At 36.8% G+C, this 25530-nt stretch overlaps 3 protein-coding genes across 9 annotated transcripts in view; 1 reads left to right on the top strand and 2 right to left on the bottom strand.

Moving 5' to 3' along the window:
* The window catches only part of LOC149737237 (tyrosine-protein kinase CSK-like), a 12075-nt gene extending 2771 nt beyond the window's left edge, over window positions 1-9304 (bottom strand). Inside the window, exons 1-10 of the mRNA XM_089877588.1 lie at window positions 9126-9304; window positions 8391-8421; window positions 7594-7662; window positions 6992-7093; window positions 6378-6457; window positions 5910-5928; window positions 5084-5121; window positions 4287-4506; window positions 1694-1796; window positions 299-467 (exon numbers count right to left, since the gene is read on the bottom strand). Of these exons, the coding sequence (XP_089733714.1) occupies window positions 299-467; window positions 1694-1796; window positions 4287-4506; window positions 5084-5121; window positions 5910-5928; window positions 6378-6457; window positions 6992-7093; window positions 7594-7662; window positions 8391-8402 (812 nt within the window). The 5' untranslated portion in view covers window positions 8403-8421; window positions 9126-9304. The remainder of the gene's footprint in view (window positions 1-298; window positions 468-1693; window positions 1797-4286; window positions 4507-5083; window positions 5122-5909; window positions 5929-6377; window positions 6458-6991; window positions 7094-7593; window positions 7663-8390; window positions 8422-9125) is intronic.
* On the top strand, window positions 5051-21439 carry LOC149737236 (peregrin-like). Of its 3 annotated transcripts, none has more exons than XM_089877547.1 (19): window positions 5051-5155; window positions 10305-10700; window positions 10960-11299; window positions 11545-11721; window positions 12322-12573; window positions 13031-13366; window positions 14383-14498; window positions 15343-15499; window positions 15887-16027; window positions 16452-16645; window positions 16889-16997; window positions 17434-17539; window positions 17751-17883; window positions 18365-18900; window positions 19369-19492; window positions 19774-19901; window positions 20258-20400; window positions 20785-20939; window positions 21137-21439. In XM_089877547.1, the coding sequence occupies exons 2-19, from the start codon at window positions 10366-10368 to the stop codon at window positions 21324-21326; spliced, it is 3672 nt and encodes a 1223-aa protein (XP_089733673.1). In that variant the 5' UTR covers window positions 5051-5155; window positions 10305-10365; the 3' UTR covers window positions 21327-21439. The 3 variants fall into 3 exon arrangements, with proteins under 3 accessions (XP_089733673.1, XP_089733672.1, XP_089733671.1); XM_089877546.1 differs by lacking the exon at window positions 5051-5155 and adding an exon at window positions 9368-9463; XM_089877545.1 differs by lacking the exon at window positions 5051-5155 and having other exon boundaries at window positions 9942-10700.
* On the bottom strand, window positions 21323-25530 carry LOC149737235 (uncharacterized). Of its 5 annotated transcripts, none has more exons than XM_089877581.1 (7): window positions 25427-25530; window positions 23698-24934; window positions 23119-23222; window positions 22919-22989; window positions 22534-22867; window positions 22076-22185; window positions 21323-21553 (listed from the first exon to the last, which is right to left on the bottom strand). In XM_089877581.1, exons 2-7 carry the CDS (start codon window positions 24873-24875, stop codon window positions 21437-21439), a joined length of 1914 nt encoding a protein of 637 aa, XP_089733707.1. In that variant the 5' UTR covers window positions 24876-24934; window positions 25427-25530; the 3' UTR covers window positions 21323-21436. The 5 variants fall into 5 exon arrangements, with proteins under 5 accessions (XP_089733707.1, XP_089733705.1, XP_089733709.1 ...); XM_089877579.1 differs by lacking the exon at window positions 25427-25530 and adding an exon at window positions 25170-25420; XM_089877583.1 differs by lacking the exon at window positions 25427-25530 and adding an exon at window positions 25170-25420 and having other exon boundaries at window positions 22534-22801.

Genomic DNA, 25530 nt, shown 5'->3' with positions numbered 1-25530 from the left:
TTAACCTATAGTTAGGTGTGCTACTATATATTAACATTTGGGTTTTGGTTACCCATCTCTATCTATGGGCTTTAGGGTTCCTAGGGTAACATGTCGCCCATGGCAAGTGAAACGTCAGAAATGGATGACTGTTCTATTCATCTAGCCGGATGAGCCGTTAAAAGATTATTCACATAATGCGTAGCAGAAGTAAAAGAACTATAAGTGTAACTGTATTTTAATGAAGGTAACTCCAGATTTTCCAAAAAAAATAATAAACCGAACACCTATATACATATATACACCACAAAGCACACACGTCATAACGGAAGCCTCAGCCAGGAAAGCTTGAGCTGCTTTCGATCGATCTTTCACTGACTTCACCGCCACCTTCTGATCTTTGTACGTTCCTTCATATACGTCACCGAAATCCCCTTTCCCGAGAATTGTCCCCAGTTTGAGGTCAGTAAAGTTGATGGCCCAACCACCTGTCAATCAAATATGAGTTTACAAATGTTTAGTGCATTTTATTCTATATAGGCGAGGGTTTATGCCAAAGTGGCCCATTACCCCAACATTGTATATGCACATTCTATTCTGTATGGTCGAGGTCCTACAGTCTTTTTTTGGGACATAGTTTGTTTATTATCGCAAACGTGCGCAAGATGACAGAGTTACATAAACCAGGTGTACAGTGTCTGCTATTTTGTAAATTCCTGGATGCTTGAGTTATAAAGGGCAGAGACAAGGGCCATTAGTTTTCAAACACAAAAAAAATCCAAAAGTTTTGTTGTAACAATTATTTTTTCCACTAAAAATTTTCGATTTGTCTGCCACTGCATTATGATGCGTGTTCCACATACAATGTACATTATGATGTCATAGAGTGATGTAAACATTAAGGAAGTGCTTGAAATAACCACAGAAGAAGACACTTCCTTGAATTAAAACATGCTATGTAACATGTATGCAGTTTATATACAACATGCATATATACCCACTATGCAGGAGTCTGTATACACACATACATACTAATATACCATGTAATATTGTATGGATGTTCTATACATGAACCTGTATCTACATTATACAAATGCATTATGATCTTTATAATGTATTATATATGTGAATTTGTACACTGCACCCACTCTATAATGAAGCATTTATATAAGCTCTAAGAATTGTTCTGTGTATATACACCATTATATGGTATAGTAGTATACCACCATTGACACCAACAATAACCATTAAGCGCTTAATTTGTTCCCAACCAATCCTACTGTTATATTATTATTCAATGCAAACCAACCATAGCATAGAGCGCTACTTATAATGATGAAGTTCTTATGCTTAAGTTCTATTGTATATGGGTAAGGGTTTATAGAGAGGCATCAGGAGACCTGGGATGTAAATATATTACCCGGCACAGTGGATAGAATGCTCTGCTTTTAACCAGAGGATTAGAGGTATAAAAAAAAGAACAACAATCATCCACAAAGTTACATAAGGGTAACTTGTAAGCAAGCATGGGGTGCGTATAACAGAACAACTGTGTTATAACAACTGTCGTTGCCTGCCATGTGAGGATAAATAAGTTACATACATGGTAACTTGTAAGCGGGAACGAGGTGTATGAAACAGAACACCAGTGTAGTAACGACTGACATTGCCCCGCTAACTAAGATAAATAAGTTACAAACAAACATACACTTACTTTTTCTAAACTCCTCAGTATCCACCGAATACTCGTGCCCCCCCTTCTTTATCAATGGTTGGGTTAACGTGCAAACCAAACCATCAGCATCGCGTTCATAATGCTGGGGACGAATATATTGGGTTGGTGGGGATTATATAAATATTAATATTAAGTTTATAGCAAAATAAATAAATTGTTAATTTTTGATATTATTTGGTGCATTACATTCTATATGGGTGAGGTCCCACAGTGAGGCACGCTATGAGAACCTGAGATTTAGACCAGAGTTGGCTCATTACCCCAACATTGTATAAGCACATTCTATTCTATATGGGTGGTGTCCTACAGCGAGGCATGTCATGGGACCTGGGATTTAGGCCACAGTTGGGCAGTTGGCCCATTACCCCAACACCCAGGCATAGGCCAGAGTTAACTGATTACTTCTTTATTTGAAACATTCCCTAAAATTGTTTATGTCCATATTTAATACAATATTACTACAATATGTGGAACCTATAATAAAAATTACAAGGGAAAAGCTAACAGTAAAACATGATAAAGTTAAACGGGCATAAGCGGGAAATAATACTTAATGTAATTAACCCTGGTGGCTTGGTAGCGCCTACAAGCATTCGTATCCTAGAAGCAATTATAATCAACAATGCTAAAATATAAATATCCTAATGGTGTCTTGCCATATGGTGGACGAAATGTTGGTATAATGTAATTAATTTTTTATATCAATGGAGCCAAAAATCTACATTATGTCCGGTAGAAAAAGCAGCAAAAACGTCTGTTTCATATAAGCACCTTAATGGCTATCTAGGCTATACATATGGGGTGCAAAACTTACACACCATGATGAATCCATAATACCGTATTGTTGTTTGGCAGAGCATTTTATATAGTAGCAGAAAACATAAGAACAAAACATGTTTTATGTAAAACAAATGTAAAGAACTTGAGCAAAACATATGGAATAAGAATCTATTTTGAGATTAATAAATTGTTTTATTTTGTTTGATTAAAATATTTATTCCATATTCCAACAGTTTCATTTTATTGTACCAACGCCAGCAAACAAAAGGTGAATTATTAACGGAAGTGAAACCTTCTTAGTTTACATTGAATAAAAGTCATAAAATCGGTTTAAACAACATTTATTGGCGGCAATAAACATTTCAAACAAAATATATTTTAATTTAGAGATAAAATACTTTGTGATGTTTTTTTTTGGTAAAATACAATGAAAGTGCCCCCAAACAAATTCACCAAAATGACCCTAATGTTCACCTCTCAAAGTGAAAGTTGGAATATAACCAGAATAAAATATAACAGGCAAAATTTAAACCATGTTTAAATGGCGGAACCAACCCAATACAAACCATTGCTGCCTGTACCAATATCATGCATATTATAAACCCAGTCAAGTTACTTTGGCATTGTGATTGTTATTTAAATAGATTAGGTCACCCAATGTCAAACTGTCAAGTAATAAATTGCCATTATTTGGTTTAACGTTTGTTATTTGCCTGGCACATATGTAAATCAAATAAAACCCTTCGGTAAATTGATTTTCCAACCAACGTTTCAACACAGATTGCCTTTTTCAAGATAATACCAATAATAGTGCTTTTAACTTTATAAGCATATACTGTGTTTTAGGTGAAATATTTTGTGCTCCAATATTTTTTGCTAAAATTACCGGAAGTTGCAAGGAATTTGTTAAATGAACAGTGCATGGTATTACTTATTGTTTTAATGACCCATATACAGGTATTATGATAATGCTCAAATACATTGTTAGCTCTTTACAATAAGCGATGTTAGTTTTTATGATTTATTACTCATCCAAAAGAAATCTTTTTATTACTCATCCAAAAGAAAAAGCAGACATGCAAAATGCACTATAGCAGTGACGGACTAAAAATAGCTGGCAACATTAGGTGTATAAGAAGCAAAGCTATATAACATATTTTGTCCTGGTATAGACAACCTGAATAAAACTTTGAAAGGATAATATATCGACAATAAAGCTGTTAAATTAACCACCGCCATTTAAAAGACATTAAAACAGGAATTTCTGGTATCACAGATTTAATCAAAATGTTGATGGCTCTATGTTATATAGCTTTGCTTCTTATACACCACACACACAAAGCTACCACATAAACCACCCACATGTTTATTATAAAGTTAGATAAACTAGGTAGTTGGTTAGGTATACAAAGATACAAAAACAAGGTAACCTATATGCTTGCTTTTAAATAAATAGATGTTAAATAGCAACATGAATCAACAGCTGAAACAACTACTGTTATAAGAAAAAAATAATTTCAAAACAGTTTTTGCTTTCGTAAAACACGGCTACTTTAGGACAGAGTTGGCTGTTTTACAATCAAAAAAGAGGTAATGGGCAACTCTGGCCTAAATCCCAGGTCCTATGTAGCTTGCTGTAGGACCTCACCCATATAGGATAGTACATACATGTACTCACTACCCACTATATACACAATAATAGATAATAATAGATATCTTTAGCATCCCTTGTAGTAGGACCTTACCCGTATAGAACAACCACAAACACATACATACATAACCCCAATCTTACCTCGACTAGTTTTGTAAGGTTCTCGAAATATTCCTCTTCATCGATTGTAACTTTGTTATCCTTAAATATAACCCTGTAGTGTTCCACCTCCCCAGCAAAGCTAACGCACATGGTGTAGTCACCGGGGTAGTTGGTTGACTCGCGTACCAGGAATAATCCATCTTTACGAGGGGTTAGAAGGTCCTCAGCGTCACTGCGGGTGATCTTGCCATGGAACCAACTGTATGAAGGTAGGAATTAATGGATTATATCCTCTTTGTGTCATGATTAGGCGCTTGCATTGTAACCAAAGGATACCGGATTCAAAGCTCGATGTTGATAGGTGTAACGTGTATGTGTGTTGACCAATTAACACTCATTTTCAACCCATATTTGAAGTGTAGGAAATAAGACTTTGATCTCAAACACTTGTTGGTTAGCCAACAGTCGTCGGGTGTAATGTTTTGTGTGTTTTACGTATGCTTATCAGTAGTTTCATTTTAACTGTACACTACTAGTAATATTGGCAGCTACAGTTGCCCTTGAGTAAGCACTTGTTGAATCACAGTTGACTATCCTTCTTAAACGGTTTACACTAATGTTAATATTGGTAGATATGAATATTAATACTGATCATAGTTTTGCATATTTTAATAGAAAACAAGAGCAAAATATGTTCAAATTTTTGTTTCTAACACTTAAAAATTAGTTAAAAATGTAACACTGTGTAAAATAAGTCACATTTTGAATGCACTGCCAATGTTTTAGACACCTCTACACCACATACACCCCGTACACACAGATGGCATAATACTTACGGCATAGCAGTGAGCTTTACTTCTTTGTGTCTTACAGCCTGCGAATAAATGAGGGAAACATCTCAACATTTGGTAAGAATGTCATTATTTACAATTGTAGACAATTATAGTCATAATGTTTTTGATTTTTTTAACTATAAGACCGTTTTTGATTAATGTGGTGAATGCAATATACTTTGGCTCTGCTTGTTTGTTTAGACACCTAACAACAGGGTAAAATCTGGGGTGACATTGTTAAAATACAGTTACACTCATAGTTGTCAAACATAGGGAACCTCATTGATTAATATGGTGAATGCAATATACTTTGGCTCTGCTTGTTTGTATAGACACCTAACAGCAGGGTAAAATCTGGGGTGACATTGGTAAAATACAGTTACACTCATAGTTGTCAAACATAGGAAACCTCATTGATTAATATGGTGAATGCAATATACTTTGGCTCTGCTTGTTTGTTTAGACACCTAACAGCAGGGTAAAATCTGGGGTGACATTGTTAAAATACAGCTACACTCATAGTTATCAAACATAGGGAACCTCGTTGATTAATGTGGTGAATGCAATATACTTTGGTTCTGCTTGTTTGTATAGACTCCTAACAGCAGGGTAAAATCCGGGGTGACATTGTTAAAATACAGTTACACTCATAGTTGTCAAACATAGGAAACCTCATTGATTAATGTGGTGAATGCAATATACTTTGGCTCTGCTTGTTTGTATAGACACCTAACAACAGGGTAAAAGTTATCAATAAAAATACACCAATGTAGACAATTATTAAAGGGTTTCGTGAAATAGAAATATTGAAAGGGAATAAATATCTTACCGGAGCTGCTTTGTTTGATCTGTGGAAAAAAAAACAATTCTTGTTATTTTATGTTGTTTCTATTGCTACCTGACAAAACATGTTTCAAGAACTTATCTTCGGGTGTAAAAATTAACACTGATTTTATTAAATCCCTTGCTTCAACTGTCATGTGATGCACGACGCTGCTACCATTGTGGGCATATATATCCTTAGTCCTTGGGCAAGACACTTAACAGACATTGCTACCACCTAGAAGTTCCTTATAAATCGTTGTTATTTTGCTACCAGAAGACCAGTTCTTAAAAGTCAATTAATTTAATGCAACCAGCAATTTTGTAAAAATTAAAAATTGAGAATTTTTACTTTCAAGATTACAGCAACCGTTACATTGTTTGTTTATGTACATACATTACACATGCAAATAATTCACAGTACTACATAATTACTTGCTCCATATCTATTCATTATGTATATTCATATACTTACTGTGTGATGTAATTGAGAGGAACCATCCCCGATTCCCCTTTGCTATTCTGTGCTCTATACCAGTTGGGATCACGAGTTCTCTACAATGATTAAAACATACTTTGGTACTTTGGTGTTATACTAACTTAACATAAAATCTACTTTGGATATTTTAGCAAAAAAAATCACGTACAAAGTTACATACGTGGTAACTTGTAAGCGGGCAAGAGGTGTATGAAACAGAACACCCGTGTTATAACGACTGTCGTTGCTCCACTCAAGGATAAATAAGTTACTTATTACACTCATTCATGCATTCAAATTATGTAAATTGCAAATCCCCACACACTTAATAAACTTCATAAACATTACCAACTACCCAAACAACTTTTACCTAACTTTATAATTCATACCGACCTATAAAACATTGAAATCTATGCTGTCAGCATTAAAATCTCCAATATTACCCAACATGGTCTACACACTATTATGTTGGTAACAAAGAAAAGCTTCCATATATATCCTTGCATGTCATAGCACATTCATAATCTATTGATAGACTGCTGTACTTTAAAGGGGTTAAAATAACAAGCGCCAATTGTGACACAAAATGTTAATTATGACATAACCCTTACTTGAATAACTACAAGTGTATCTCCTTTCTTAAATGGGAGGTCTCCTTTGTTGCCGGTGTTGAAATCAAATACACCTTCACATGTTGTCCCATTTGGTATTGTCTGAAACAAAAAAGTCATTATAAAATTACATTTTTTTCGAGGTCTTATATGGGAGTTTTGGGAAACATAAGGTTTAAGTTTCCCAAATTCTTACCCTCCTAGACCTGGTTTTTGGCTTTTTGTTTTAAAAAAACTCAGAAACCCAATGTACTGTAACTTATGAAGGAAAAAACTATGACTACTACAACAAATGTATTATAACAAGGTTTAACGACTGCAAAAACTAGTGCCGATGTTATGATTAAATCTAGATAACTGTTGTAAGATCGACCTTTATAATTTAAAGGTTGGATTAATAGGCAAATGGGTTTAGGAGGTTTATCTTTGCTAAAAACAATAAAAAAATCTTTAAACCATATTGGTAAAACAGGAGTTTAAACCATTTTTAAATGCACTGGTTTTGATAAGTTTGTTTAGTTTGCAAGAGGGATAAGGACTCCAACCTTGCTATAAACATAAAGGTATAATATTCAAACCATATTTAAATACATTGTACTCACAGTTAGGGAATGGTTTTCATAGGAAGGGCCTCGTGTCACTGGTCCCGTGTCAATTAGTTTCCCTGTTGGCTGAAAAATAGTTCAACGTTAATTTTAGCCAAACTGGGGGGGGGTGGCAGGGTGGGAAGTCCAAACTTGAATTTTCTACACTGCATTAATCAGTAAAAATTACACTCAATAACAATAAGTTAGATTTGTTTTACAGATTGTGTGTCTAACTTGTTATAAAAACATATGCAATTTGGTATACATACAATGCATTAGAAACATGCGTAATACCTCTACAACAAATTTTTTACCCATTTGTTTTATGATAAAATGTTTGGAAAATTGAATTTTTTAAATTGATGTTGTTGCAATGCAATGTTGGAACAACAGGTTATAAATAAGAATAAAATAAATCAATTGTGCATGGAGTCACAGGAAGCTTTACATATGACTCAGATAAATCACTTTCAAAACAACTGCTAAGCATTTAAGTCAATTTGGGTAAAAGTGTGGTCGCTGTGCTTATAAAATGCAGCAAAAACTGACAGTGTAATTTTTGGTAAATGTGAATAAGACCAACACATGAGCGACAAACCTGGGGTGGCAGGGAAAAGGACATATTCTTAAATTTTCTGAACTACATTAAACATTACAGCCATATAATATATATGTTTCACAGGATTGTGTGTCTAACTATTCCCGCCCACCCTTTATTTAAAGTTTGGCATCTATGGGTGAGCATGTTTATTAATTCAACCCTTCTGGTTAAACCACCACTAAAACAGAAGTTACACAAATCATTAGCTTACCACGTGCGTCATGCTTCTGGTAGAAAACAAACTGAAATGTAAAAAGTTTGTTAAAACAACTAAAAAGTCTGCATTAATTGAAATATTCCAAGTTATTGAAAAGTTGAATATATGACTTAATGTAACTTGTTTTATATCGGCATGGTGGCCAGAAAATGACAGCCATTATAACACAAGTGTTTTGTTTCATGCACCTTGTGCCTGCTTACAGGTTACAATGTCTTGCTGCATTTATTTTGTATTTTTTCCATAACTATAAAACGAAATGGGACCCTTCTGCGTGCAGACACACATTGTTGGTGTTGTCCACCATACGTGGGTATACTGAATGTCTACATATTTTGCAACACTGCCTATAATGCATTGAACAAGCATTAGTTCAATTAAAAAGCATCTTCCAAAAGATGCATCCACAGTCCACACCTTAACTAAGACACCTAACGAAATCACCTTGACCAAATACCTTACAAAAACCCACAAACTTTAGGTATAAAAAGTAAAATAAATAGGCCTTTTTGCGATATTACGTCACTTGCTGTATATTGCAGTTAGATTACGTGGTTTATGCGATACGAAGTTGACTATTTCGTATTCGTTATTTTAAATACCATATAAAGTTACGACCTTCCGAATTTAGTAACGCAAAATTTAGGAAGAATATAGCATTAATGTTTAGGTGTTAGAACTAGAAATAGCCCTTAGTAGAAACACAGAAGCAGTACGGAGATGACTTACCTATATCAAAGTAAATATGCATAAGGCAAGATAATGTTGAACAGAAAACTTGATTTATTTAATCCAATTTAGGTAAAATACACAGTTCCATATGCTAGACTACGTGTTTACATTATTTTAACAAGACAGTAATGAAAAGGTTGTTAAAAATGTTTTAAATAAACAGAAAACACCGACAATTCAGTAGAAAAATCTGTTTTAATATTTTGGAAAAATAGTAAATTATGACGTCACGTTTTTTTTATCTTATTTTTGATAGATGTTATACGTCGCTGTGACAGAGATCGGCATTTCCGCAAATTTCGAAAATAAAGAATATACAAAAAAAGGCAACCAAAGTATCTATTTCAGTGCATTTTATTATTTTTAGCTAGTTTATCATTACTATTTGCAAGGTATCTAATAGATACCAATCATTTTTTAGAGTTTTTAAATGTATAATTTTAGCAGCGATAACTTGTAAAAAGTAAAACTTTTATTAAATAACAAATGTTTCGATACATAACAAGCTTAAAATTTACTTTGATAAAAAGATATTATGTTTTAATTATCGGGTGTCAACCTTATTGCTTCGGTGGCAACAAGAATTTAAATAATCGCTATAACTCCGTTTCGTAATTTTAGTCAAAATTGGAATTTATAAAATGTTTTGAAAATTTTGCTTTTACTAAATTTAGAAATTGTTATTTACAGTTTGAAAATCTTTATTATGTCCTTTAAATGAACATGGTTTATTTTGTTAAGATTAGATTGCGTTTATAGGTTGTTTAGTGTCTAATTTCAATATGTAGTCGTATTTTTTGGAAAGAAGCATATCACTTGTGTTACGTTGTGTATTTAGTAGTTTACCGTCTGTGTAGTTCAGTAAGCTTATGTTTATTTTAAGTTAACGTACTGGGTGTTGCTTAATCTGTAACATTACCCGAGATTTGTATAGATTTTTAGAATTAACCAATATTGTAAATGGTGGATTCTTTACTAGCACTAAGAGTTTCCCCCTGTTCGCAGCATCAAGCCTTGATCCCAGTATCCTCTGGTTATGAGGCATGAGTTTTATTCATATATTTTTACAACTTAGACAACCCATTAGTGACCACTGCGTAATACCTTCTTTAACAATATACAAATATAAAATTTCTAAAACAGGTTTGGAGATTCAACCTATTTGTTGTTTATTAGGAAGCGTCGTGCATGCAGTTACCCCCAAGTTCTCTTCACTCTAATGGAGACAAGTTAAAAAATGGAAAGCGATTTTAAAGTTCATGATTTTCTACAATCTCTTCGTGAAACGAAACCGCCATGGGAATGCCCAATCTGTCAAAAAACTTACAAAAGTTACGTGGGGATTGAGAATCACTTGTTAAACTTCGACCACAACGCTCCTGCAGGGAGCCAAAGCCCTGGCCCCACCCCTTCAAGAAAATTTAAGCTGAAATCGTCAAAAAAGAAGAAGAATAACAAACTTTTCCGTCGCTCCCCGTCCCCTGTTGACTTCACAGCCCCAGCCAGGGAAACATTAACGTGGGCCGAAGCTCAGAGGATGGTAGAAGTTGAATCAGAAGGGAAAACTTATAGGTGGGTTGAAACAGCGATAGTTAATCCTTAACTGAATATTTCTTATGCTTAATATATATTATTGACAAAAAATGTACTGGTGGACCTGGTTGTGGTTTAAAACAGGATAATTAAACTGTAACTCGTCACTCCTTGCTACGTGCCCCAGCTTCTATATAAACATAACATTAGGGTTTCCAATGTCATCTCAGATTTTAATAAACTCGAAAAACACGATCCCTTTTCTATGAACATGTTGTTTAATCCATTCCTTCCCCAGATTAAACATCAGCGACAAACTCGACATTATTTCCGATTCCGACGTCGACAAGGAGGAAGATTCGAACGAAGAGAGCGAAAAAAACAACAAACGGAACGAAAAATCTCCCTCGCCAGTTGTAAACAGCAAAGACTTAAAGGACGTAACCTTAGTGTGCACTTCACAAGATACACAGAACAGCTTCCTAAACAACAATGTCCCTGGCAACACTGTAAAACCACTGCCACAGCCAACTTTCAGGGTATTACCTCAATATGATAAAGAAACAGTGGACGCTCCTAAAAGGAAGACGGCTTATTATCGTTACATTGAAACTCCAGCTGAAGACTTGGCTGAAGAGGTTTGTGGCTTCATTTACCATACAAGTCAAACTTCCAATATGTTTGTGCATGTTTTGAGGGGAAAAAGTCAAAGCACATGTAATTAATAATCCTGGGTTACAATAATTAGTGCATCTGTTACCGGTTCAAGGCTCGTTGCTGCTACTATTGCGGGCGTATGTGTCTTTCAAAACCTCTGTTATAACTGTCGTTGCTAAATCATGCAAAAATAAATAAGTTACATATAATATCTATTAAAATACAGGTTGAGTACGACATGGATGAGGAAGATGCGGTATGGCTTGAACTGATGAACAACCATCGTAAGGACGACGGGCAAGCCATGGTCACCGCTGATCAACTTGAGTTGTTGATGGACAGGTTTGAAAAAGAATCGTATTTTGAACAAGCACGGAATGGAAATGGAGTGTCAGGGAACCAGGTATTTGTTGCTTGCGTGTTTTATGTTGGGTTTTAGTTGTCTTCAGTGAGTCGCACCTGATACATAGAATGTAAGTCTATTACCCCAACACCCAGGGTGCTACCATTTAGACCCCACTGAGGCAGTTTATAGAGACTTAATAATAGAGATTCTATTCTATAAGGGTGAGGTCTTCAGTGAGGCAAATCTAAGACCTGGGATGTAGGTCTATTACCCCAACACCCAGGGTGCTACCATTTAGACCCCACTGAGGCAGTTTATAGAGACTTAATAATAGAGAATCTATTCTATAAGGGTGAGGTCTTCAGTGAGACACACCTGAGACCTGGGATGTAGGTCTATTACCCCAGTCCCCAACACCCAGGGTGCTACCATCTATACCCCACTGAGGCAGTTTATAGACACTCAATAATAGAGAATATATTATGTAGCTCTATTATTTCCACCAATTAGACCCAACTTAGGCCCTACCTATGTACACAAACAATATGTTTTCTTTTACCAAGCATAAAATAATATAGGAGAGATTGCATATATCTGTAATACACCTATGCCTAATGTTATGTGCATACACACATCCAACAACCTTCCACATTGCAGCCGATGATCGACGAAGACGCTGTGTGTTGCGTTTGTAACGATGGTGAATGCCAGAACTCCAATGTTATCTTGTTCTGCGATATGTGTAACCTGGCTGTGCACCAGGAATGCTATGGTGTCCCTTATATACCTGAGGGTCAATGGTTGTGTAGGAGGTGTCTACAATCCCCATCTTGCCCCGTTAGTTGCAGGTTGTGCCCTAATAGAAGTGGTGCGTTCAAACAAACGGATGATGGACATTGGGCGCATGTGGTGAGTGCTGTCTTATGTTATGTTGTGTGACCTGTGACTTTATTCAAAAGTATTATAAATTTAGAATAAAAGTGTAGGTATCTTGAGTATGTTGTTTGTATTATTATGTAGAAGTCATGCTAAGGGGTTTGGGTGGATTGGGGTGGGTGGGTAAAGGTTTCAGTACGTGGCTCAATGATTAGGTGTTTGCATTGTAACCAAAGGATACCTGGTTCAATGCCCAATACTGATACACACATGTGTTCCGGACAAGTCACTTAACAGACATTGCTCCAACCAAGTGGTCACTAATGGGTTGTAGCATCCTAGATGTTGGGGTAATGGACCAACTCTGGCCTAAATCTTACGCCCTATGGCGTGCTTCACTATAGGACCTCACCCTTGTTAATACTCAAAAGTGTCTGTTTTTAAGAAGATCCAACATAAAAGTAACACAGATCTATTAACCCCACCCCAGGTATGTGCTCTATGGGTCCCAGAAGTTGGGTTCGCGAACACTGTCTTCCTCGAACCCATCGATGGTTTGAAACGAATCCCTGCAGCTCGATGGAGGCTTAGTTGTTATATATGTAAACAACGGCATGCAGGGGCATCCATACAATGTCATCGCGCTAACTGCTACACTGCTTTCCATGTAACATGTGCCCAACAAGCTGGCTTGTACATGAAGATGGAGCCAGTTAGGAAGGCTGGTCGTAATGGTATGACAGTTACAGTGGAGAAAGAAGCTTATTGTGACGTGCATACACCACCTGATGCTTCGCCACGACAGTATAAAGCTAACGGTTTACTGGTGAGGATATTATGTACTAAAGTATTAAGTTATAAATGGATAAATTTAATGATGTTATCATTCCCATGTATTTGGTGGTAAGTATTATTATTTACTGTCTGTTTCGAATTACATTAATATGCTCTTCAAAAGTTTTTTTCAAAAATATATTTTCTGTGCCAAAATATCATCAAATAATTTTTGCAGATATAAGTTTTCCATATACCTATATTTGGGTTTGGGTATGTAAGTTTGTAAGTTTTGTCGTATTCAAACTTCAGGCAGTTACAAATAAATCCATATTTATTGGGGAAATTAATAAGTTTGGTTTTATGGGGTTAGCATGGAGGTCATGCTACATCTAAAGATCTAACCCTTCATAAGTAACACAATGAACTTTTATAATTGAGTTTAATTTTATCCTGGTGAAGTTTTTCTGTATGACAGAAAACATCGGTGTAATTTAGCATTTTTTATACTTGTGGGGCAAATTTATATTTAATTTCACCTTGGTAGCTTCTTCAGCATGGTATGCCACATAGGTGCATTAAAGTAACATTTTTATACTGGAGAGGTTGCTTTATTTATCAATCTATGCCTGTTAACAAGGATATCAGAATAACTTTAACCTGAAAGCCCTGATTAGTTTTGCAGTATGGCAAATGAAACATATAGTATAACAATTAACACTTTTACCAGAGGAGCTAATTTATGTATTAAACCCTTCCTGGTAGCAAGCAACAGAATACCTCTAAACCTTCTTCAGCCCTGGTGAAGTTTTGCAATATGGCTGATGAAATGTTCCTATATTAATATGGTGGGCAGCGGAAGACGGGACACCTTTAGCACATAATATTCAAACATCCTGATCGTGTTTATTAACAACAGTCTATGGGAGTCGTGTCCTTTGTTTGCTACCAAATGGGACAAGAAAATAGTATGAATAGGTGTCCCATCTCCCCCACCCTACTGTGTATATATTATATTAAACTATACCTGGTAGCAATAACAGCATATTAACGAAACATTCTTTATAGAAAAACAACTTTGAAGAACCGGGTTCTACTGAAAAGATGAAGCGAGCACGAAGAATATTGGCCGAGAAACGACATGAGATGCCACAGATTGCTATCCCGTATATTCCAAGGGATAAGTATGTGGCTTTGTATTATATAATGATTAATAATCCATGGCTGTGTTTATTTGTCGAAGTATATTTTTATGAGATATTGTGCCAACTGGCCTAAATATCAGGGTGCCTAGAATAAAAAGGAGCTTGTGTATTGTTTGTATTTGTTTCATATGGATGAGGCCTTGTGGAGAGGCTGGTCATATTTATTAGATCTGAGGTTCATACCAGAGTTGGTCAAATATTTCCAGGAAATTTTTGTTTACAATTTTCCACCAGACAAATTTCCCTCTTATTGGTTTCAATGTTGACTAATGTAGTGTAGAAAATTCCAGGGTTGGCCTGCCTACCCTGTCTGCCCCAGTTTTTGCAAAAACTTAATTACTCTAAGTAAGCGACTACTATTACTTATTTTAGGTAAAATATTACCATTATTTATGGTATTTGTTTTTTATGTGCTTCTCTATTTTTATGTGCATCACTATTTTTCAATTTTACATATTAATACAATAGGGTGAGGGAAGATAGGACACCTTTTCGCCCAATTTTCTTGTCTTATTTGGTAGTTAACAAAGAACATTCAAAGAATTATAAAACCGTATCCCCACGACTCCCATAGAACGTTGTTAGTTGTTTAAAACACGATCAGAATATTTGGATATTTTGTTCTAAATGTGTCTCATCTTACCCCACTGTAGTCTCATCTTACCCCACTATACATTTTGGAGATGGGTGGCAATGTTCACAGATTGATACAATGTAAAAATCCACCCAAGGTTGGGTGTAAAGACCAATATTACTTATATTACTGTGTTATATGAAACTCTTACTTTCCTCACTTAACTTACGTAAATACATTTCCACCCAGGATAAGCCACATTGGACGCAACATAAACATCCAGAAGAAAGGAGTGTTCATGCAACGGTTGTTGAGTTATTGGACGTTGAAACGACAATCTCGTAACGGAGTTCCGCTGCTTAGAAGGTTGCACTCACATGTTCAACCCCATAAGCTGCATGAAGGGGTCAGTTGCTTGTGTAATACTGTCTATAAGTTTGGTCCAGGGTGTTTGTAGAGGTCAAATCCATGTTAAAATACAGTGTAAAATACCCTAATGCATAGGTTTAATGTTTGGTGTATGTGGTGTGAAATTTCATCCTAGCTTTTAAAACAGGGGTGGCATTCACCACATTCATCAATGCTGTTTAACGTCTATGAGTAGAACTGTATTTTATCAGTGCACCCAAGACTTCGTTAAATTGTATCGCCTATAAAGGCAATATTTCACCTATATTCTGTGAAATCTGTAATAGTATGTGTATGGTATTGCTTTAATTGAGATTTAGCTGGAGCAGTTAACTAATATTTTATATGATTTTCATATGTTCATAGTTATAATATCTTTATACAGGGCACTTCACACCAGAACGAGTTGATTGGTCAATTAAAGTTCTGGAACCGATTACGACACGATTTGGAACGAGCTCGATTGTTGATCGAACTTATTCGTAAACGGGAGAAGTTAAAAAGGGAGCAAGCCAGAATATCTCAGGTGGGGTTAAGTGGTGAAGGGGTCTAACTAGAGGAATATCTTGAAAAGTATATCTCATCGTGCCCTCTTACAAGTTACCGCAGTATTAATTCGAGATCGAGAATCTTTTAAAATAAGTTGAGTTAAGGGTCCAACTACAGGGCTATCTGAAAAATTATGTTACCACAGTATTAATTAAAACCAAGCAGAGGAATGGAAATTTACTTTAAAATGCAGTTGTTTAAACACCCTATAAATAAAATACACACAAAAACAGTTACCATGTATGTAACTTTGTGGGCGATTTCTTATAACATGGGGGCAACGACAGTCGGTATACGACAGTCCTGCTTGCTTACAAGTTACCACGTATGTAACTTTGTGAAAAATTGAGGGAAACTGATTTTTTATAACCTAACAATATTACCCATGATATAAACATCAGGCTGTCATGGAGCTCCGTTTGCTTCCGTTGGTCGTTCTGCTACGTCGTACCCTACAACGGCTTCGTAACATTGATGTGGCGGAGATCTTCCTTAAGCCCGTCACTGCCAAGGAGGCTCCCAACTATTTCAAGATCATTACAACCCCCATGGACTTTACTAAGATGGGCAGCAAAGTAGAAGGACATCAGTACAAGTGAGTGTTGGGGTGTATTGTTCTGTGTCAGGGAGCCTGGGGTTTAGGTCATTAAGGTTCTAAAGTGATACATGTCATGGGACTTAGACATGTTGGTCCATAACTCCAACACAGAGTACTTATGTACATACTTATGTACAAGGGGCCATCCTAGCCCACAGTGCTAACAAGCTGGGGCGTTGTGAGCCTCTGTGTTTCAATGGTAGCACACTGGGTTTGGTTTACATTGTTTCCACATTCCAGATCAATGGAGGAATTTGAAGCCGACTTCAACCTCGTGATAAGGAATTGTATGTTGTACAACACAAGGGATACCGTTTATTATCGTCTCGCTGTTAAAATGAGGGATCACGTGAGTAATATATGATATCTATGTTGATAACAGCGCCGCTACAAGCTTGGATTTTCTGGATCTGTTTGCGGTATAACTAATTTATAAAACTTATATTTTTCATGAATATTCGGTAGCTTTATTAGTGAAACGGTGTGTATACCAAGTATAAATGCAGATACAATTGAACAGCCTTATCTTACGAACACATCTTAAAATAAACACTACACAGTGGTGATGGTGAAATGATCGGTTTATTTCTAAAAAGGCGAATAGCGTGACAACTGTCAAATAACTTTAGTAATTATATAGATAGCGAAAATGTCATGTTTTTATATGCCTTTTATAACACCTGTGTGCACGTATATAACACCAACCAACAATAACAGAGTAGTAACTGCTCTATGTGTTTATACACGTACACTATACAGAGTAGTTATACATTTGTACATATTAGGGTGGAGCCGTGATCCGATTAATGAAGAAAGAAATCGAGCGAGTTGGTTTGGACACCAATACTGGTATGTTGATGCCTCATGCCCCATGTGTGGCCATTACGCAAGGTGTGTAAGCTGTTGTAGTTGAATTCAACGTTATCACATTTTAATATTTAGTTAAAACACTAAAGTACATTAAGATTCAATCATTTTTTTTAACTTTTTTTTCTTTTGTTAACTTTTTTTTGAATGATGATGTCATAGTTCTGTTGATGATGTCATAGTTGGGATAATATGTGATATGTCATAGTAATTAATAATGACATCTCAATTACAGTTGTATCAGATGAAGACCGAGGCAAATTATCGTTAAACGAACAGAAACAAATCTTGTTGGAAAAACTTGATTTTGCGATTCTTAACCAACTTAAGACAAAGAAAATACGGAACGAGCTTGCTGGCTTAAGGAGGTGAGGGAATGAATTTTGAGATGATTTTATATTGTGGTATAAAGTGTTCTCGATATTCTGTATAATGAGACAACTGTGGCCTGCGCGTGCCCCGCTGTAGGACCTCACCCTATAAAGTGGGATCAAACTAATCATTTTTGTCAATCTTTAGTTTGTTTTTTTTAAATTTTGTACTTTAATTGGTTTTCTGTCCGGCCAAAATCGAGGTGGGTGTTGGGGAGGAATATAATTTTGCAATTTGATTATAAATGCATATTATTTAATAATGAATAGGTTAAGATAATCTAGAGGTCTATACAGTAAGACTATGTTGTTAAGGTCTGGTCTACATATGCGTAGCAAGGCTTGCTGTAGAATCTTACATAAATAGTGAAAGGTAAACGTTATGTATTCTTATAAAATGTTTTAATTTTTTTTCATTTTCCTATTTTTTTTCATTTTTGGTATTCGACTTTTTGTTTATGTTTTTATTATTTTTTAGGAAAATGCGCAAAACTTCAAGTTCCACCGAGGATGTCGGCGATCAACGTCGAACGTCCAACGATGAAAAATCATCGTCTGTCGATTCTGATAATCCCAATGTTGTTAAATGCGAAGTAGGGAAGACAAGAAAAAGACTTTGGTCGGCGCGGTCCCCGGTCCCAAATAATATTTCTGAAACCGAGCAGAAAAAACTTAAATTATCTCGATCTACAAGCTGCCCTACTGTAGATCAAGATACTGTGGAGAGTGGGACCACGCACAAGGAGGGACCAGGGTCCACAAATGGCTCCGTAAATTCAGCCAACTCTGACTCGGAAAACGGGTCAAAAAATTGCGTGAACCGCAGAACTGCCGTGCTCTTCAAGAAAAAGCATAAAAAGGTCAACACTGGGAATTTAGCACCTGGAAACACTGCTATAGTTACAAACAATGGGGACAAAGAAATGGAAGATCGGATTTTAAAAAATACTCCGACGAAACTAACCAGAGTGAAAGATGAAAACATAGATATCATAGTAAATGGTATAACAGGGGGTAAGTTGTTACTTAATTGCTTTATAAGACATAACACGAGAGTGTCACATTGTTCGACAAATCCTATATTATTGCTATAATAATTTAGTAATGAACATAATATGTCCCATACCTCCTCGGTTACAACCTTACGTTGTAACTAAAGGATACCAGGTTGATGCTCGATACTCGTCTGATGGTAATACTAATTGCCTTAAGTTTCCTTGGGCAAGACACTTAACAAAGAATACTCCAACCCAGTGGTCACTAATGGGTTGTCCCACACTACAGAACAAATTTACAACAGAACTGAGTTTGCATGATTGCATCAGAACAAGGGACTTTACTTTTCCGAGCACGTCACTTTCATAAACAAGTGTGTTGGGGTAATCAGCCAAACCTGGCTTAAATCCCAGGTCCTCACCTCACCCGTATAAAAAAAAGATTGCATTAAACCATTCCTAAACAACTAAACCAACCCAACCCCAGACACGGAGCACTCACCCTCTAAACCCCGGGACGACAGTTTCCGATGTTACCGTGACGACCCAACGACACATAACACGTCCGATTCATCAGATGCTCAATCTACCAACAGCAATCATACTACAAGGTCTGTGTGCTGTTGACTTTTGGTGTCCGGTTCATACTCGTGCTAGTTCTCATTCTTAAATTGTATATTAGTGTATAGATGCATAACTGTAGCTGCCAAATGTGTTTAAACAGGGGGCAAGGATAGTTAAACACATTAGATGTTTAGGCAAAACTGTATTGAAAATGTTAAACACAGTTACATTCATGGTTGTTAATAATATGGAACCTCATTGGCGCTTATTTTATGGTAATTAAACATCAAATCCGTTAAACAACTTTTACCAAACAAACTTTTCCCAGACCCACGAAAAAGAATCTATCCCCCAAGAAAAAGCGAAGCCATTCATTGGACGATAATATTTACAACAACCAATCAGACGTGGCAAGCGAGAATTCAAACGACGACCCACCGGGACTCCTGATAACAGGTGAAACATGTGAGCAGGGGGTAATGGATTCAAGGCTCCTGGTTGCTATCATTGTGAGCGTATGTGTGCTTGGGCAAGTCGCCTGACGACAATTGCTCTAACCCAGTGGTCATTATTGGGTTGTCTAAATTATCAGCCATATAAAACAACAATCACCCACAAAGTTACAAACGTGGTAACTTGTAAGCAGGCACGAGGTGTATGAACCATAACACCCATGTTATGACAAGTGTCATTACGTTGCCATTTAAAACTTCCTATCAAAATATATTATGACGAATGTGTATTAACATACATAAATTCGCATTCTGTATGCATATATACCATCACCCATATATCTCCTACCTAACCCCCAGACCCCATGGGCCAACCCTTCCAACGCCAACAAAGCTGCATTTCCACCACTGAAGAAGACATTGATGAAAGCGACTTCCCCCATATTGAACCATTAGATCTGGTGTGGGCGAAATGTAGGGGGTACCCACCTTATCCTGCCCTGGTATGTATGTTGTTGTATGCTGGGATATTATAGACTCCATACCTTGGGTGGCTGGGTGTTCAGGCCTACATTTTAACAAAGGAGGCATCCTAACTAGGCTCCAAACCTCGGGTTGCACTGTAGATGGACCTATCTAAAATTTTTTGCACTGCATTAATCAGTAAACATCACAACCAATTAGTTAGTTTGTTTCACAGGATTGTGTGTCTAACTATCCCTGCCTCCCCTGTGTTTAATAGTTGTTGCTTTGTAGTGAAACTAAATATCCCAAAAATGTTGGGGTAATGGGCCAACTCTGGTCTAAATCCCAGACCCATGGCATGCCTCGCTGTAGGACCTCACCCATATAGAATACAACCCAGTTTAACCCACCCTCATTTCCAGTTAATAGACCCCATGATGCCCCGCGATGGTTACTCCCACAACGGGGTTCCGATCCCCGTACCCCCATATGATGTTTTACAAGTTGGTAACAAGAGGGTTGGGTGCGAGAAACATCGACTTTACCTCGTGCTTTTCTTTGATACCAAGAGAACATGGTATGTATTGTTGTGTAATATATGACACCTATGCATATGCTGCTTGTGTGTTAAACCTCTAGTACCTTAGTAATATAAAATAGAGGTTGGCGTATATAAAACACCCATGTTATAACATGACAGCGAGCATGAGGTTATTAACCCCATGTTAAAACTTGACAGCGAGCATAAGGTTATTAACCCCACCCCTTACACAGGCAATGGCTTCCACGCAACAAACTTGAACGACTCGGAATCGACAGAAAATCTGACGAGACGAAACTTTCCGAGGGTCGACGACCGGCACTTCGTAAAAACGTTGAGTCAGCGTATAAGCGTGCTATCTTACACCGAAGCCGGGTAACGGGGGAAATACCGGACAGCGACGAGGATGAATCTGTGGGTTGACTTGTAGATATTTTGTATTGTGCAACACTAGGATTATTTTGTATTGCGCAACACTAGGATTACACATAATATTCAAGTATACGATGATTGAATAAAAATCACTGGATTTTTTACTGCAAGTCGTTTAAATTAATCGTGGTCCCAGAAAAATGGGTTCGGCTTAGTGTAGAGTGGGATCCAACCAAAGTATCTTTAAATAACGGCGCAACTTCGTTTTCAGATGTACTCTGCGGTAAAATACTTTGGTTAGAATATCTTGACAAAAATTATTATCAAAACATCGGTTTTTAAATTGAGAGAAGCCAAAGATCGCAAAGTTTTTCTAAAGTAAAAAATGACAGCTTTTACAGATGTCTTACTTATACACGTATTTGGGCATTGCCCATCGAGCAGTTTGTGTTAAAATTTAAGATAAACTGCTCTTATTATAGTTAAAGCTGCTGTTTTATCCATTTTAGACACTTATATTTATTCCAAATGTTTCCACCAACATTATTTATAATATTAGTTGATGAAGGTTTAAACAAACTCAAAACTGTTTGAGAAAAAGTAAGAATAGGAAAAATCTGTTCTCATTTTAAGCAATTCGGTTTAGAAAATAAATCTTTTTTCAGTAATGTAGGAGTTCAAATGGAAAAGAAAGAGTTGGTTTAGTGTTAGAAGATTTTAAACTTAACGCACAGTAAGAACATCTATTTGGCAAGGAATTAAACACAATTACAAGCTTTATAAATAAATAGTGAACTTACCAATATTCTGAACTCTGTAAGATCATGGTGATTGTCGCTTTCGATCAAGTTTAAACTTTCGTTGTCAATCTCGTATGGTTGGAGCACAAACTGGTTGTCCGTGGTGGTGGCTGTGTAGTGGGGGGTTGGTTTATATGTTACGATATAACACCCAGGGTGCTACCATCTAGATCCCACTGTGGCAGTTTATAGACACTCAATAATCAATAATAGAGATTAGGTCTAAGAGCTGGTGTGTAGCGTAGGTCTATTAGACACTACTGAGGCGTTTTTAGACCAGGGTTGCGAGAAGTGTTCCCAAGGGGGGTGCGGGGATGCCGAATCATTAAATTTGGTTAGGTCTATTCTATATAAGCAATTATAGAAGGGGGTGCGTGAATTGATTGATAATTTAAAGGTGTGCAGCAAGAAGGGTAGGAAAAGCAGTTACAGACATACTACCAAAGTACAGTCATTACCGTTACAAATATCGTTTTCCAATGTAAGAAGTTTATTTGAAGTGGATTCGGCCAACCCTGACATTTCTTCCATGAAAAGATGATCCTCACTGTTATTTCTATGGTTATCGTCCAAACTCCCGGAGGAGAGAAGCGGCGAGGTCCAGGAGGATGGAAGATCGGACTTGGGAGGTTGGTCATCCTCCGCGTTGAAGTTAATTTCATCATCCACCTCGACCTCGTGTCCGATGGAAAGATGGTCGGTATGGTGGGGTGTGATGTCATTATCCTGTGTGTGATGCCATAGTAAGTAGTTGTGACTCGTGAGTCTTTGTGACATCATGATCACATGTGCCTGAGTTAATAAACTGATCAATTATAGAGATTTTGTAAAGTTATATTTTACCCGAACTGTCGACAAATTTGGTTCGTTTTCAGTTTGTTGATTGTTTTGTTGTAGGTTGGTGATGATTTCACCTGCGTATTAATATTAGTGAAAGTTGTTGCAAAAGCGTTAATTTTAGGCAAAATAACAAAAAGACAGTGGTTTGGAAAAGTGTTTAAGAAAAACATTGTTTTATAAACACAACAATAAGACTAACATACTGTTTGTATTCTTTATTTCATTGTACGAATGGGTCCTCATATGTGAATACAAGTGGTCCTTACGGTAAAATACTTTGTCGCAATTGCTGTAAGTACATCGTAACCTAGGGAAGATAAGTGTGAACAACAATGGCCATGATTGGGAAAAATCCAATCACTCCCAAAGTTACGTACGTGGTAACTTGTTAGTTGGCATCAGGTGTATGAAACAGAACACCCGTGTTATAACGACTGTTGTTGCCCCGCCATGCGAGGATAAATAAGTTACCTATGTGATAACACATAAGCGGGCACGAGGTGTATGGAACAGAACACTTGTGTTATAACGACTGTTGTTGCCCCGCCATGCGAGGATAAATAAGTTACATACGCGGTAACTAGTAAGCGGGCACAAGGTGTATGAAACAGAACACCCGTGTTATAACGACTGTTGTTGCCGCACCATGCGAGGATAAATAAGTTACGTACGTGGTAACTTGTTAGCGGGCACGAGGTGTATGAAACAAAACACCATGTTATAACGACTTTTACTGCCCCGCCCCTACATATAAAGATGTATAACCAATATACAAAACCCACATTTTTTCTTTATGCGATGCCATATGTCTGTTAAGCCTTGATAGGTTGGCAAACCTCCAACTACATCTGTCGCATGCGTATGGTTTCTCCCCTGTATGCGTCAGCATGTGGAGTTTAATTGAAAACTTCTTCGTATAAACTTTATCACATAACGGGCATGGGTATTGTTGCGTTTTCGGTTTATGAACCCTCTTGTGTGACATCACACCTGCTTGTGTGTGAAACATAAGAGGACAGTGCGGACATTTAAGCTTCGGAGCTGCGTTATGTTCCTTCCTCTCATGGGCTTCTAGTTGTCTTTTATTCGGTTGTTCCACACCACATGTTTTACATATAAGTTCAGGTATTACCTCGGTGTGAGTTCTCAGGTGAGCTTTTAAGTTGTAATTGTTCATGAAGGATTTATTACAACCAGGAAAATCGCAGAAAAATGATTTTTGTTTCAAATGTGACGAGATGTGTCGCTTTAACTTATAAGGTGTACTAAAGGACCATTTACAATTCGCGAACTTACATTTGTAGGTTTTACTTTTATCATCTGAATCAGAGTTTATATAACTCAATTCACATAATTGACTCGCTGTTAAATTTTTCGAGTTCACAAATCCCAAAGTAGTTTCATCGCTCAGCGCAAAGGAGAGCTTATCCTCGCAGTCCCCAGGGACCAAATCTTCTGGCACAACTTGACACTCTACATCATTTGGTTTGGTACCCCCAACTTCCATACCCTCCATGGTGGTAGGGGTTAATGTATATATATTCTTGTCTCCAATGTTTTCAACACTTTTAACCGTCATATTAAGACAGCCCTGCAAAGTTGAATCACTTGCGCTCAAACTTGTCCCAACTCCTTCTGTGTTGGCGTTATTTATAAATAAACAATTCTGGAACAATTTTAATGAAACAGTTTCATCACTCGAGTTTTTAACATCATCTTTGCTTAAAGTTACTTCACTACATTCAGGAGTTGGTCCCACATCAGGGAATTCCCCCATTGGCATATCCAGCCACACATGTTTCACGTTTTCCTTCGTTTTTTGTTTCTCCTCACATTCATTGAAATTTAGAATCTCATTTTCTTCCAAGTCTAAATGGGACGACGCCTCAAATGCTTGGAGAACGCTCTCAGGAACAATCACCACATTGATGTCTTTGGATTGGCTACCCGTGTCATCCATCAGGTTAATGCATTACCATACCAACTTTTGGGAATACTTTCTTTTACGTTTTGGTCCACCTGAAATGTATTGGGGTAACTATGGGTTGGGTAGTTGTCGTTTTAGGTGCGTTTATAAGCCATTATATACATAAGGAGGATTTCTTACAGGCAAACACGCCAGTAGACCTGAGATTTAGGCCAAAGTTGGCTGATCACCTGAATGGGTAAGGTCCTATTGCGAAGCACATCATCTTATAAGCAATTATACGATATAAATATCATATAAGCTTTATACACATATGCCTACTATTACCTTATTAGGAAGAAATCCAATAACTTACTTAATTTTTAGTAACATGTGTATTACTGCTAAATTATAGTTTTCCTGTGTAGAGGCAGGAGATACAGGCGCCACACTTAAAACAAGGGCTACCAGGGGTATTTATAACGATATGTACCTTGCTAGAATAATTTTGAAAAAAAAGATGCACCAAAATAATAATTTGAGTTATCTTTACCAAAATAATTTAAATATAAATATTAAATAGGCTTGTAAAATAATTTTGTTACGTCGTTGTGCTTTGTTTACTTTTTCCGACGTCATTCTGGCGGAATTGTACGTCAATAAGTGTTGCCGCGAGAAAAATGGAAAAAAATACTTTTCGTCGCAAAAG

This window comes from Ciona robusta, chromosome 4 (genome assembly GCF_009617815.1).
Source record: "Ciona robusta chromosome 4, ASM961781v2".
NCBI classification, from domain to species: domain Eukaryota; kingdom Metazoa; phylum Chordata; class Ascidiacea; order Phlebobranchia; family Cionidae; genus Ciona; species Ciona robusta.
The sequence above is the reverse complement of the archived record's forward strand: the minus strand, read 5'-3'. Positions and strand labels throughout refer to the sequence as shown.

Coding starts and splice junctions, on each gene's coding strand:
- LOC149737236 (XM_089877547.1), top strand. CDS start 10,366: ATGGAAAGCGATTTTAAAGTTCATGATTTTCTACAATCTCTTCGTGAA. Junction 14,499..15,342: donor CCGTATATTCCAAGGGATAA/GTATGTGGCTTT, acceptor ATTTCCACCCAG/GATAAGCCACATTGGACGCA. Junction 15,500..15,886: donor CCCATAAGCTGCATGAAGGG/GTCAGTTGCTTG, acceptor ATCTTTATACAG/GGCACTTCACACCAGAACGA.
- LOC149737235 (XM_089877581.1), bottom strand. CDS start 24,875: ATGGATGACACGGGTAGCCAATCCAAAGACATCAATGTGGTGATTGTT. Junction 23,223..23,697: donor GCATCGCATAAAGAAAAAAT/GTGGGTTTTGTA, acceptor TATCTTCCCTAG/GTTACGATGTACTTACAGCA. Junction 22,990..23,118: donor TGAAATAAAGAATACAAACA/GTATGTTAGTCT, acceptor ATTAATACGCAG/GTGAAATCATCACCAACCTA.